This window comes from Neovison vison, chromosome 7 (assembly GCF_020171115.1).
Source record: "Neovison vison isolate M4711 chromosome 7, ASM_NN_V1, whole genome shotgun sequence".
Lineage (NCBI taxonomy): Eukaryota > Metazoa > Chordata > Mammalia > Carnivora > Mustelidae > Neogale > Neogale vison.
Window position 1 is genome coordinate 16,875,346 of NC_058097.1, and position 13,491 is coordinate 16,888,836.

At 40.0% G+C, this 13,491-nt stretch overlaps 1 protein-coding gene across 1 annotated transcript in view; it reads right to left on the reverse strand.

Annotated features, from left to right (window-relative positions):
• Positions 1-13,491, reverse strand: part of TANGO6 (transport and golgi organization 6 homolog) — a 182,841-nt gene that overhangs the window by 127,193 nt on the left and 42,157 nt on the right. Inside the window, exons 8-10 of the mRNA XM_044255839.1 lie at positions 5,538-5,650; positions 3,895-4,071; positions 769-901 (exon numbers count right to left, since the gene is read on the reverse strand). Coding sequence (XP_044111774.1) covers positions 769-901; positions 3,895-4,071; positions 5,538-5,650 — 423 coding nt within the window. The remainder of the gene's footprint in view (positions 1-768; positions 902-3,894; positions 4,072-5,537; positions 5,651-13,491) is intronic.

A 13,491-nucleotide genomic window follows, 5' to 3' on the forward strand; every position in this document is an offset into this window, starting at 1 on the left:
AAATGGTGCAAATAACGAGTACAGTATGGGGCAGAAGTTGCTGTCAGAGGTCAGAGCAAGAGGGAACACAATCACCAGCACTAAGAAACAGACCCGGAAAAGGTTTCAGGTGGTTACAAAATGAAATGAGAAAGGCAGAACTGCTAAATCTCCTTTCCAAATACCTGACAAAACAACAGTCAGAAAGGATAAAGGATTACTCCATAACTGCAAAACCTGCTATTAACTTCAAAAGAGTACTTGCCGTCAACACAGAGCAAAGATTAACCCTTTCGTAGATCAATAGTTCTGCTTTGGTCATCTCTTAAAGTTCAGGGCAGATCTTCTCAGGAAATAGTTTGATCACATGTGTACTGCTGAAGGTAAGTTTTTTTTTTCTTTTTACCAACCCAAAGGCTTCTAAAATAGAAGTTACTCTTGCATCCTCTGAATATTTCTCTCTCAGATTAAGACCTTAATTTTTTTTTTTTAAAGATTTTATTTATTTATTTGAGAGAGAGAGAGACAGTGAGAGAGAGAATGAGCGAGGAGAAGGTCAGAGAGCGAAGCAGACTCCCCATGGAGCTGGGAGCCTGATGCGGGACTCGATCCCGGGACTCCAGGATCACGCCCTGAGCCGAAGGCAGTCGTCCAACCAACTGCGCCACCCAGGCGTCCCAAGACCTTAATTTTAGGAGCTAAATTTATGACTGCCCTGAAAATTCAAAGGGGATCCCTGTACTACCCCAGAATAAAGCTGACCATGTCCTTACTACATGTAGTTCCTACCTTCAAGCAGAAGATGAAGAAGTCACCTGCCAAACCGCACTCTTGGCAGTGGGACAACAAGTCCCCAAGATGCTCTACCCGGCTCTGCTCTGAGGACACCTTCTGGTACAGGGCTTCATCCTCATCTTCATCACTACAACACAGGGTAAGATTTATCTTGGCAGTGTCGCTCAGAGATTTTTTTCTTGAAACCCCAAAATAATCTCCTAAAGTAACATGGTACTTTCATACAGTAAATCATTAGAAAGGTCTCAAAAATGTGTTTATATTACTCTCCTGTCCCTCCATGCTGGAAAAGTGTTTATTCTCAGAAGGCAGGGTACCATGTCCTGTGTACTCATTTGCTCAGTGGGGAAAAGACTCACAAAGGGAAGTGGCTTTTCAGATGGATGTTGAAGAATGACTATTATTTCAATAAACTGAAAAAGCAAGGAGAAATTAAAGTACAGGTTGTAGGCAGATATTCTGGTTCCCAAGGAAGAAGAGAGGAAAAGAAGTCTGCAAAGGAAGGTCAGATAATAGAGGGCCATAATGCCCATTCAAAGAAAGCCGGACTTTTTTTCAATGAGCCACTGAAGAGTTATGGGCAGCAGGAAAAGACACTATCCTTACAGGAGAACATGCAGTCCATCTCAACTAATAACTAACTAGATGAAATATGAAAATGCATAAAGACTCGGGCAAATTTTCAAGTAAAAGCAATGCTACTATTTCTGCAAAAAATTTTAAGAAACTTCTCATGAGGTACTAAGAGTCTCAGTTTTATTGCAGATCAAGTGAAAAAGCAAAGATACAATATTATTTTATATCATGTAAACAAACACAGTGGCACAAAGATGTACTAGAAGACAAAAACACTAAAAAAACACGAATAGTGACTAGGATTGTAGCTACTTTTTGTTTTCCTCTTTATGCTTTTTTTTGTGCTATACAAAGAAGGAATGTACTCTTGTGATTAAAGAAGGAATAAAATATTTTCAAACTAAACTGAGAAAAAAATGACAGATGTTGCTTCATATCATTGAAAAGTATAATTATGAAATAACGTTGATTTGGCCATCCCATTGGGAAGTAAGTTCCAATTTGCCAGTTCACTAATAACATGGCCTTTATATTCCTCTAGTAGAAAAAAATAACCTATAAACTAAGCTTAAGGTCCTTTCTTATATTATCCCAGAATCTCCCAGCATCCTTCCCATCAGCATGTATCTACACCACATTTTATATCAGAAAAAAACTGAAATGGCTAAGAGTCACATCTAAGCCTCTGTAACCACCCTGTCAAAATGAAGTACTATATTTAAATACTTTTTTAAAAAGACATGACAATAATTACCTTATGTAGTTGTATTTCATTCTTAAAATTTCAATGAAAAAGAGTCAGTTCCAAATACTGTAGCTATACTTAGTTCCAGAAAAATTAAAATTCTAGATCCAAAGATCATGAAAGCTAATAAGCTACTTTTTTAGTGTTTAAAGTTAAACAAACTTTGTATTGATAACTGGGACTCCTGGGCAGAATGATAGGGTAAAATGTAAGTGGTGAGACTGACTTGCCATTAGGGGACTGCCACCAGGAGCAAGATCTTTAGAACAAAAGATAAATCACACACACACACACACACACACTTCTTTAATATAGTGAAAGTCAATTTTCTGGAGATACGGAGTGTCAAATGAAAGTATCAAATGAAAACTATGGACCCTATTTTCAGGGGAAAAAAAATACAGGTTTGCACACAAAACATTTCTTGTATATAATTTCAAAGGGACCGTGGACACCTAGAAGTCCATGTAGAAACCCTGAGTTAAGGGTCCATTGCTTCTGGCAGTAGATGGAGATTCAGTCAATAACTGTCTATTCAGTTTCCTCCTCCATGAAGATAAACTATAGTTTCAGCAAAAACCATCAATTCTGGGGGCGCCTGGATGGCTCAGTCATTAAGTGTCTGCCTTTTGGATCTGGTCATGATCCTGGGGTCCTGGGATCAAGACCCACATCAGGCTCCCTGCTCAGTGGGAAGTTCGTTTCTTCCTCTGCTGCTACCCCTGCTTGTGTTCCCTCTCTCGTTGTGTCTCTCTTTTCAAATAAGTAAATAAAATCTTTAAAAAAAAACCTGTCGATTCTGGCATATGCGCACTTAAGATGTACACTAGAGGCGTGTCACGATAGCAATTAGTTTTAACTACTGATAAGTTAAATACTACAAATTCTCTATGTAGTCACTGAAGTGGTCCCAGATTAAACTGTTCCAAAGTGTTTTAAAAATAAACATGTGAAGACATTTTAAACTTTCAGTACAGGGGCATAGTTATGGTCACAAAGCCCACTAGTGCTCAACAACTCTCAAGAAATTGGTAGCTTGCATTTGTACTGATAAATTCTGCTTGCAGTCAATGTGTGTTTCCCAGCATATTGAAAGGATGTCTTATAACTTTACTAAGTTAACTATGAATAAGAAAAAGTATTTACACCTTAACAAAGAGCCACCCTTTGAATGTGACGTAAAAATCTGAACCGTCAGCTAAGAATTCTATGGGACTCTGGTCAACAGGAACTTACACTCTGAGGCAATAATATCTACACGTATCACCCAAAAAAGAAAATAATTTAAAATATATTTGTGAGGTGCTAGAGAAATAAATGATCCATTCCACTAACATTTATTAAGCACCATCTAATTGCTCTCCAGGAGAAAGAAACCCCCACCATAAAATTAACATAAAAGATAGCTATCAGACAATTTCCCTAAGGAATAAGTCTGACTGTGAACACACACGGAGCATTTAGAGAGTCAGAAAGAGAAACAGATCGATACGGTGCTGAGGGTAAACGTGTGACTGCCCTTTACTCTGATTCTCTGGCAAAGACTTTGAGAAGTGGGCTTGTGATGTAGAGCTGTGAGGCTCCAGCAAATTGCACCTACTATTAGCTGCCATCTGAGGAAAAACTGCAGGATTATTTAAGGTGCCCACATTTCATCTAGAGATTATAAATAGCAGCACCTCAGCGGCTTAAAGTTCTAGGTCCCGTTCTATCGGCGCCCCCTAGCGGACAAGACCGGGAAGGGCCTCTGGGGTGCAATTGTGTCAGAAGACAGAGGGTGAAGGCTGTTGTGGACTCACCAATTGGCCTCTTGGATGGTAACCATGATGCCGCCTTGAGTGGCGGCTCTAAAATGACACAGAGAATGAAGAGAGGACGCAGTTTTGTCCAATCCTGCAAATCCTTTCAGGCTGGCAATTGCCTTCTTCCTCTCTAGCTTCCCCAGAATCCATAATAAGATCTCTTGGCAAAGTGACCTGGCAGAAAAAGCAGTTATAAATGAGCTTGTCATCTTACTCTACACATCTAACAAGCTAACATAAAAAAAGAAAGGAAGACTGTCAGGTTCCACGGCATTCTAAGTGCTGGCACAACCACCTAGTACTACTGAAGTGCAGCACTGGAAACTATGCTTCCTGTGAATTTCAGAACATATCTAATATCCTGAAGTTCAGTGAGTGACTGGCTAATCTTTGGCTCTAGAAGTAACCCTGATAAGACACAGAAGCCTCACACGGTTTTAAAAAATAATTTCAAGTGTATCATTGCCTTTGATCAGGCACTCTGAAAGAAAGTTTATACTGATAAAACCATCTACCAATGGGACCAAGAGCTGGTGACCAAGAAACACCACACCAACAAATTCTGGCTGATTCCTCACCCTCTTTTATCTGTGCCAGTCAACTAGGATCGATCGGGATGGAATAAAGGTTTGCTTCTTCCTTCTCAGTCTCTAAGGAGGACATGAAATGCTGTGAGGAGTTGGGTTTCAGAACTGTTAAGTTATTATATGGACAGTTCTTTGAAGCCAAATTCACATATTTCTCGTCTCTATCTTCTTCTGTGTTCTCTCTCTTGTCACTGCTCCTGAATCTGTGGGCTGCAAGGATGTGCTGACCAAAAGTTAGAGTCCAAGGTAGATGGAAGCTTTCCTTCATCAATGATGGTAGCTGTCTACTGAGTTTATGATTTTCCAGGGACAGTGCTAAACTGAACTCTATCATCTGTCTTCATAATAACCCTATGAAGAAGGTACTATTATTGCATATCTGGTCACATGTGGGGGATTTCCAAACCCTAAAAATCAGAATTCTCTAGGACTTAAAAAAGGATATAAACCTTTATAAAGAAGAAGAAACAACATAAGTATCTGTGAACACAGAGGCTGACACAAAATGAAGCCTATTTAAATTCCAATACAAAAGATTATTTTCTGGATGATTAAGAAATAAATCCCTTCATTCCAAACAACACTGAGCAGCACTCACCCCAGAGCCAAGTCTACATTACAGAGTGCCACATTCAGATCCAGATTTCCCCCGCTTGATTTCTCACTCCCCACAAAGTTCTTAGGATCCATTCTCCATTTCCTCCTTCCTAGACATGTAATTCTAGTATTTCTCACAGATCAAACAAGGACATGTTTACACATGTAAACAGGGATTTTTGTCTCTGAAGTCTAGGACAGAGGCTGAGGAAAGCCATTCTAAAAATTACATCCAATCCCTTGAAGTCTGAAAAGCTCTCCTTCTTTTACAGATGAGCCAAGTAAGAGGACCCCTAAATGTTTTATTGATTTTGGAAGAAACAAAATTACAAAGCGGCATTAAGTTTTATATTCAAAATAAGAATAAGAACAACATACAATAAAGATTTCACTATAAGGTTCTCTGGGGTTTTTTTTGCTTTTCGGTTTTGTTTTGTTTTGTTTTGTTTTTTTTACCTTATGTGAGACACACTTTGTTTGGTAAAACAGTAGAGAGAAAAGAGCACTCCCAGGACGGGAAACAGGGACTCCATTAAAACCGTCACAGGTTCATTCCCGACCACGTATACCTAGGGAAGAGAAAATGGTGAGGGGTACCATGAATGCAAGGCCAGAGGAATGGGAATCAAATATCATACACATCCTAGCAGCGAGGAGAGTCTTATCTTAAGCAACACTTTAGCCCTAAATCAAACAATTTTAGCTCTGAGGCTAAGAAAACCATTTGAGATTGGCAGACAGGCTGAGACACAGGGAGCCTGAGCTGGAGCAGCGCCCTTCCGTGTGTGCAGCCTGAAGAACCACAGGGGGAAACGTGTAAATTAACCCATCTTCTGACCCCTTCCTTTCCTGCTTTTGACTACCTTTTTATCTCTTACTAATCTGCCTATTACTCATCTATACACTAATTCTCTAATTACTGAAGGCTCTGCTCTTAGGAATTAACAAGCAAATAATGCCAAATAGAAAAACTTTAAACTAGATTTGAAAAATAAAAACAAAGCTTCCTCTGGGTTTGTCACTCTTCAGATCTAACTGCCATATGGGCATGTCCTATAAATGTTAAAGATGTGCACCTAGCTCTGCACTGACTTTATAGGATTAAGCGCATAAGGATGCTGATTTTTGTTAACGGTAATTGTCCTTTCAAAAAGGACAGCACAAATGCCTTCAACAACATTTATGTGACTACCCACTGGAATCCAAGCATTGTCCTAGGCATTGTAGTGAATAGAAAAATGAGTTTTAAGAGTTGTTCTCTCTAAATTGCTTGTGATCTACCAAGAAGAATAAAAGATTCTCACAAGAATAAAACAAGTAAACCAATTATAATAATAATGCTTGAAAGCAGGCAATTTAAAGAGTTAAGAAGAGCAAAATGCTCTTTTTTCGATATTCTTTCTGTAAATAAGGGCTTCCTTAAGTTTCCCTTTCCTCATCCTTTAAAATAGGGCTAAGATTGGGACGCCTGGGTGGCTCAGTCAATTAAGAATCTGCCTTGGGCTCAGGTCATGATCCCAGAATCCTGGGACCCAGTTCCACATCAGGCTCCTTGCTCAGCAGGAAGCCTGCTTCTCCCTCTGCCACCACTTCCCCTGTTTGTGATCTCTCTCTCTGCCCCTCCCTAAAACACATAAATAAAAATAAAATCTTTTAAAACAAGAATTAATCTCTGTCAGTTCCTCATCTTTTTCCTTTCATCATCATTATCTGTGTGTACACTATCAGATTTTAGTTATTAATTAAATTGTGCTTAATTGAAGTAGAAATCAATGCTGTTTATTTTTTTATCAAAGCTGTTTATGGAATACTAAAGGTCATGGAGGCACAAGCTGGAAAACTCTCTGTGCTTCTCCAGGGAACCCTGCCCCTTTAAATCAACCCGAATTTCTCATACTCCTTAAGCCTCCCAGCTCTTCTGTGGAGCCTGATAACCGAGGAGCCAGTTTCCTGTGCATGATCTAATCTCCATAAGCCCAGCTAAATGAGGTGCATTGTATGGCAGTGTTCACAAGTAATATGCAGGCCTAAATATGATATCACCAATTACAAGTGGTAAAAAAAGAGATTCACCCAGATAACGTAAGGGCCTATTGTTCGGTGTTGTAGTCTGTGTTCCCAGAAGTAATCCCTGTGGAGCCATCCTTCCTTACCAGCATCTTTTGTACAAAAAACAAAAACCAAACGGAGTTAAATCTCCATTACTTACTGGCTTGACTCGGTCAAAGCACCTCAATTTTTTTTTTTAAGATTTTATTTATTTATTCGAGAGCGAGACCAGCAGGGAGCCCGCTTCTCCATCTTCTGCTGCTGCTCCACCTGCTTGTGCTCTGTCCCTGTCAACTAGATAAATAAAATCTTTTAAAAATAAATAAATAAATAAACTTCCTTGATGGGAGGACATTTGTTTTTCAAAAGTTTTGGATGGGCCATCTGAAACTTCTACCTTTTCCACAGGCCTACGATTTATTTGACTGTTCCAAAGGTTCACCCACTCATTCACTGATTCAAGTATTTAGTAAGCATCTGGCCACCACTAATGACTTGTCTCCTCTAAATTCTAAAAGCACTTTAAGGCTTATAACATAAAATCAGCCCATAAGTCCATAGTTATCTCTCCCCTCTTCAACCAGCCCCTCTCTTTCTCTATTTCAGCACCAATCAGGATGGATGATTAAACTGTGTTACCTGAATGCCTGGTGACTATGCAGTTGTTACAGAAGTATACAACTTAAAGGAACCCCACTAATAACTGTTTTCACAAAGCCAACAGTAACTACCATTTACTGCAATGTCTACTCAAGAATAAACTGGGTTGGGGCACCTGGGTGGCTCAGTGGGTTAAAGCCTCTGCCTTAGGCTCAGGTCATGATCCCGGGGTCCTGGGATCGAGGCCCGCATCAGGAGCCTGCTTCCTCCTCTCTCTCTGCCTGCCTCTCTGCCTCCTTGTGATCTCTGTCTGTCAAATAAATAAATAAATAAATATTTTTTTAAAAAAAGAATAAACTGGGTTATTCAGCCAAACATTTAATATACAATTGATTCTCACAATTCCTGAGGGTTAAGATTTTTATGCCCATTCTAAAAATGTGGAAAACAGGCTGAGAGAAGCGAAGTTAGTAAGTAGCAGAGCCAGGGTGAACCCAGATCGGCCTGACATAAAATCCATGCACAGTCCATAGGGACAAGACGGAGAGCAGATGAGGAGGAAGGGAAAATGGGGACGGATCACTTAATGGGTATATGGTGTTTCCATTTGGGGTGATGAACAAGTCCTGGAACTAGACAGTGATGATAACTGTGTGAGTAAGAATAGACTAAATGCCAGAGAACTGTATACTTGAAAATGGTTAAAATGGTAAATTTTATGTCATATGTATTTCACAGTTTTAAAAAGAATAAAGCAAGTACTCCATGGCCTCCCACTACTCACTTCCCCATGTGCACGTTTTCGTTGCTTCAGTCCCTAACCCACACCAACTTCACCCCAGCCACCTTCCCGCAGAATCAGTGGGCCCCAGCTTGTTGGGCTGTTGATAACTCTAGTCCTGGTACTTCTGCAAAGTCGGGCGAGAGTTCCTGAGTGGCACCATGGACAGCGGCTTCTGCACCACCTCCCCTTCCTCCTACTGAGACTCAGGAATCATACAGCCCCCTTGTACCAAGCCTTCCAGTAGATCTCCAGGGACATACTGTGGCCAGGCCTTTCCAAGGACAGTGCCCTCCTTCCATCTCTTGCCTGGCACTCAACTCATATATGGGTTAACAATTTGGTGTGCACCTCACATCCAACATTAGCCTCTTTACACACACCCAAAATGGAATCTGGCCACTTCCCACTTCCTGTGGACTCCACAGATCACCGACTTATACCTGGTGTTTAGTGACCTATAAAGAGACACAGGAGGCTGCACTGATTCAGCCAATGTTACACTGTCATCTCTTGCTGACTGCACTGACAATGACCAAATGCTCTAGGAAAACAAAACAAAACAAAACAAAAAAATAGTCCTTCCAATAAACTCCTACTACATATGGAAGAAACTGTTCGGACCAGTTCCTCCCAGTTTCCTCCACACTAGGCTGGTGACTGTACCCACTGAGGAAACAGTGAAGGCCCAACAGTAAGCTGTTCCTGCCCCACAGTGGAGAGGGTCCTACAACCCTGAATCGACATCCTAAGAGTGGGATGTTGTGGAATCTCCTTGGACTGTGCTTATTGTAGTCTCCACCTAGTTGCGGTTCTTTTCCTGCTCACCAAGAGGCAAAGTGGGATGGGAGTTCAAGTTCTGAAACACAATCCCTGCTTTATGTATTATTTTGACCTATGGAAATTCCCTTTTCTCAGCAGTATAACAACTGTATATGTTTCAAGTAGGGTTGCTTGTAATATTCCTACTGACCAGTTACAAGAATTAACACAAATCAACTGACTTCTCTGAGTCTCAGTTTCCTTACCTAGAAAACAAGGAGGTTAGATTAATCGAGCTTTGGTATCTAATCTACCATCCCCTGACTTGAGTGCAAATTTGCTCTCTTCTTCTGTATCCTTTTGGTACCTCAGCAATTAAGAGGTAAAACTAGTAGCAAAACATGAACCAATCCTCCACCATCCCCAAAATTTTTAAGCACTGAAATTTGACCAAGTTGTACAAATTTCTAACCCTCCCCACATGCTTTCCCGTCTATCAGTTCTGAAGTTAGTACTTTAAAGGTGAAATCCTGTTTAGTTGAAAGGTTTTCTTGTTACTTGAGGTATCTGTAGGGTCTAGGGACCACCAAACAAAATGCCAAGAGGTGGGAAAGCTGAAGCAGGGAAGGTAGAGACAGACTCTCAAGGTATGTTTTCAATTCTTTGGTGTGAGAAAGCCTCTCTGAGAGTAAGTGAAATGGCGCTTTGAAGAAAAGATGAAGCTTCATGTCTACCCGTGACTTTACCGGTATAAATATGTAGGACATGGTTGATGGACAAAATAAGAGGAGAGTATGGGTCTATAAAAATCATAATGGCTCAGAACAGATCACATGAGAAAACAAATGGGTACCAATGATCCTACTGGCAGCTTGGGGATTTTCACAGTCCTTTCCCAACGCATCTTGACTTTCTATCACAGATCCAGCCATGAGAAGAGGTGTCTGGGGTTAGGCCTTACAACCCTCCATTGGAGCTTAGAGACTACTCTGAACAAGTAACAGAGACACGTTTCTAGGTATTCTTAACAAGAGATCACACACTACCTGTAACTGCTTGACTGGGAGCTCCCTGAAAGCAGTAACTGGCTTTTAATGATTTCTGTGTTTGTAAACCTAGCAGAGTATCTGCCGTTCTGTATGTAATTCACAAAACTGTTTTTGGTGACTGATTAACTGAATCAAAGAACGAATGAATAAAGTACACTGAATGCTTTTTCTCAAAAGTTCTGTTTCTATGGGGAAATTACAAAGCCCTCTGTATTTTCACTTCTTCTTCTTTTTTCTTTCTTTTTTAAGCTGTAGCTAGAAGCTATTCAATCAATGTTAATTAACTGAAGCATCACAGAACTTCAGCCATGGAAGGGGGAGTAGATTGAACAAAAGGAGGTTTGCTTTTATTGTACTGGCTTATTCAACACCTATCTTCAATATCTGAAAGACTGAATTTCTCTGGAAGGACTAACTAGAAATTTAAATTAAAAAGGAAAGGAAAAACCCAGAGTCCAAATGGTCAGAAGTATTAAGAATAAACATGTGTTTTTGATTCAAAGCAAAACCAAACAGAAAGCAGTCCTCACATACCCCCTTTCTCATTTACTAGACTTCCATTACATGGTTAAGTACATCCCTCTGGGACCACTGTAGGGTTGAAAGAGAACCAGGAAGTCCGGAGACAGGAAACAGGTATGAATTTTGTTTCTGACACCTACATGATTGCCCAAAATCACATATTAAGTGAGTGAACATGGGTAAGACATTTAAACCCCTCTAGGATTCAGTGTCCTCATTTATAATGCAAGTGCTAAGCTTTTGGCTTAAAGACCAGCTAAGATAATTCATGTTAAAATATTCTGTAAAACATACAGTCCTGTGCAAATGTTACATTGATCCCTAAATACCTGCTGATACGGCTGTAAATGGAACTGTCTGCTTAATTCATGGCCTTATCTTTTATGGGGATGTAGACGTGTGGAAATACAAACATGAATCAAGCTGACTGAATCCTAACACTGAAATTCAGTACAGGCTGGAACTTGACTGTACCCCTGTTAAAGATTAAACTAGTCAAATGCTGCCTTCTAAAATATCACAGTGATCCTTTTGATAGTCATGTTCCAGAATTTCTAATGCACTTACTGAGTTTAATTAAGACTTGTGAGAAGGAAAAGGACAAGGCAAGTTACCTAATATAGTATTTTGCACCGTGCATGCTTTCAGGGTGTATTACATAAAATAATCTTTTTTAAAAAGTGTTTCCTTGAACCAAAAGAGAACTGACAGTTTTCTGAGCCAAATTATTTGCTAAAGTATACAATGAACCTTCCACAAGTTACCTTGTTTCATCCCTACAACTCAAGCGTCAAATAAGTCACCTGAAGTCACATGGATCATCACCCTTGAGCCAGATTCCAACCCAGGTCTATTGGACTCAAAAGCCCAGGCGCTTTTCACTACACTATACCACAGAATCTGAATGTACCATCTAACACTTGACTGTTCCACAGCTTTGAAGGATACTTAAAAATATTTATTTATTATTTATTTATTTATTTATTTATTTATTTTAGTCAGGGAAGGCAGTGGGAGAGAGAGAAAATCTCAAGCCAACACCTTGCTGAGTATGGAGCCCGACATGGGACACAACCTCACAACCTTGACATCATGACCTGAGCCAAAATCAAGAGTTGAATGCTTGCGACTGAGCCATCCAGGCACCCCAAGGATACTTCTTGTGGTCCTCTGCATGTTACTCAAGGTTACAGTTCAATTAGAGTTGGAAACATCCAGAAAGAATGACTGCATTTAGGGAACAAACTAACTTTTTACTGGGAGAAGTAACTAACTTTCTACTGCAAAGCCTTTTGTAGTACTTCTTAAAGGTGTACCATGTACAAATATTATCTTTTCTCAACAAGTGAAAGGGAAGGGACAAAAGGGTTGGTTCCTGGACCAGATCTGGCACTCACGAGTATGACTTAGGACAAGTCACTTCACACTCTTCTGGATTTTGCTTCCTTTTACTGTAAAATGAGGGATTAATTTGTCAAACCCAAAGAATATACCACACCAAGAGTGAAACCTAATGTAAACTATGAACTTTGGACGATACTGGTGTGTCAGTGTTAAGAGTCCTCAACTGTAACACAAAACCCACTCTGATAGGAAAGGTTACCCGTAGGAGAGGTTGTGCACATGTGGGGGGCAGGAGATACATGGCCCTCTGTTCAACTTTTCTGTGCACATAAAACTGCTCTAAAAAACCATCTACTCTTGGGACGCCTGGGTGGCTCAGTTGGTTAAGCAGCTGCCTTCGGCTCAGGTCATGATCCCAGTGTCCTGGGATCGAGTCCCACATCGGGCTCCTTGCTCGGCAGGGAGCCTGCTTCTCCCTCTGCCTCTGCCTGCCACTCTGTCTGCCTGTGCTCGCTCTCTCTCCCTCTCTCTCTGACAAATAAATAAATAAAATCTTTAAAAAAAAAAAAAACCATCTACTCAAAAACCAAAAAAATAAATTATTTCTATATTTCCTTCCAGCTCCAAGAGTCTTTTATTTCATTTTACTCTATTAAAAACAATTAAAATTTTAGAAAGAGGAGTCAATTGGCCAGTCTGAGAAAGTAACTTTAATTAGAAATTTGTTAAGATTAAATGGAGGAAAAAAAAAAGGACTTGTATAATTAAAGTCAGGATTCCCTGAAAACAGAGAGATAAAATGGAAATGAGAATGAAGTATATAAACTAATTAGGTACCTTCTAGCCTTTCCTACCCTCAAATCTCTTCTGCCTTTAGGGAGTCTCGGCAAGTACTGTGAGGAATACTAAAAGGAAACATCGCCTAAGCCCTCCCAGTCCCACCTGGTATCAGATTCTGGCAGGTTCTCTTAAGAGCAAGAAAATGTCCAAATTGTAAAGAATTTTTACAATTATCTTATCCTGCCCTACCCAGAACCAATTTCTATGAAGCCTAGATCTCTCTTTACCTCTGTAAGCACAGAAAAACCATTTATCCCTCTTGTACCAGAGAGGACAAAACAAAAAAAGGTTAAGTATTCTAGGGATAGGACTCCAGACATTCAGAGTCAAAGGAAAAAGAATAGGAAGCCATTGGACTAAAAGTTATTTGAGCTACAAATCCCCTTCTCAGCTTAAGTAATTTTACCAGATGTAAGGTACACACATAGAAACCATGAGACTTATTTATGCACAAGTACAACTG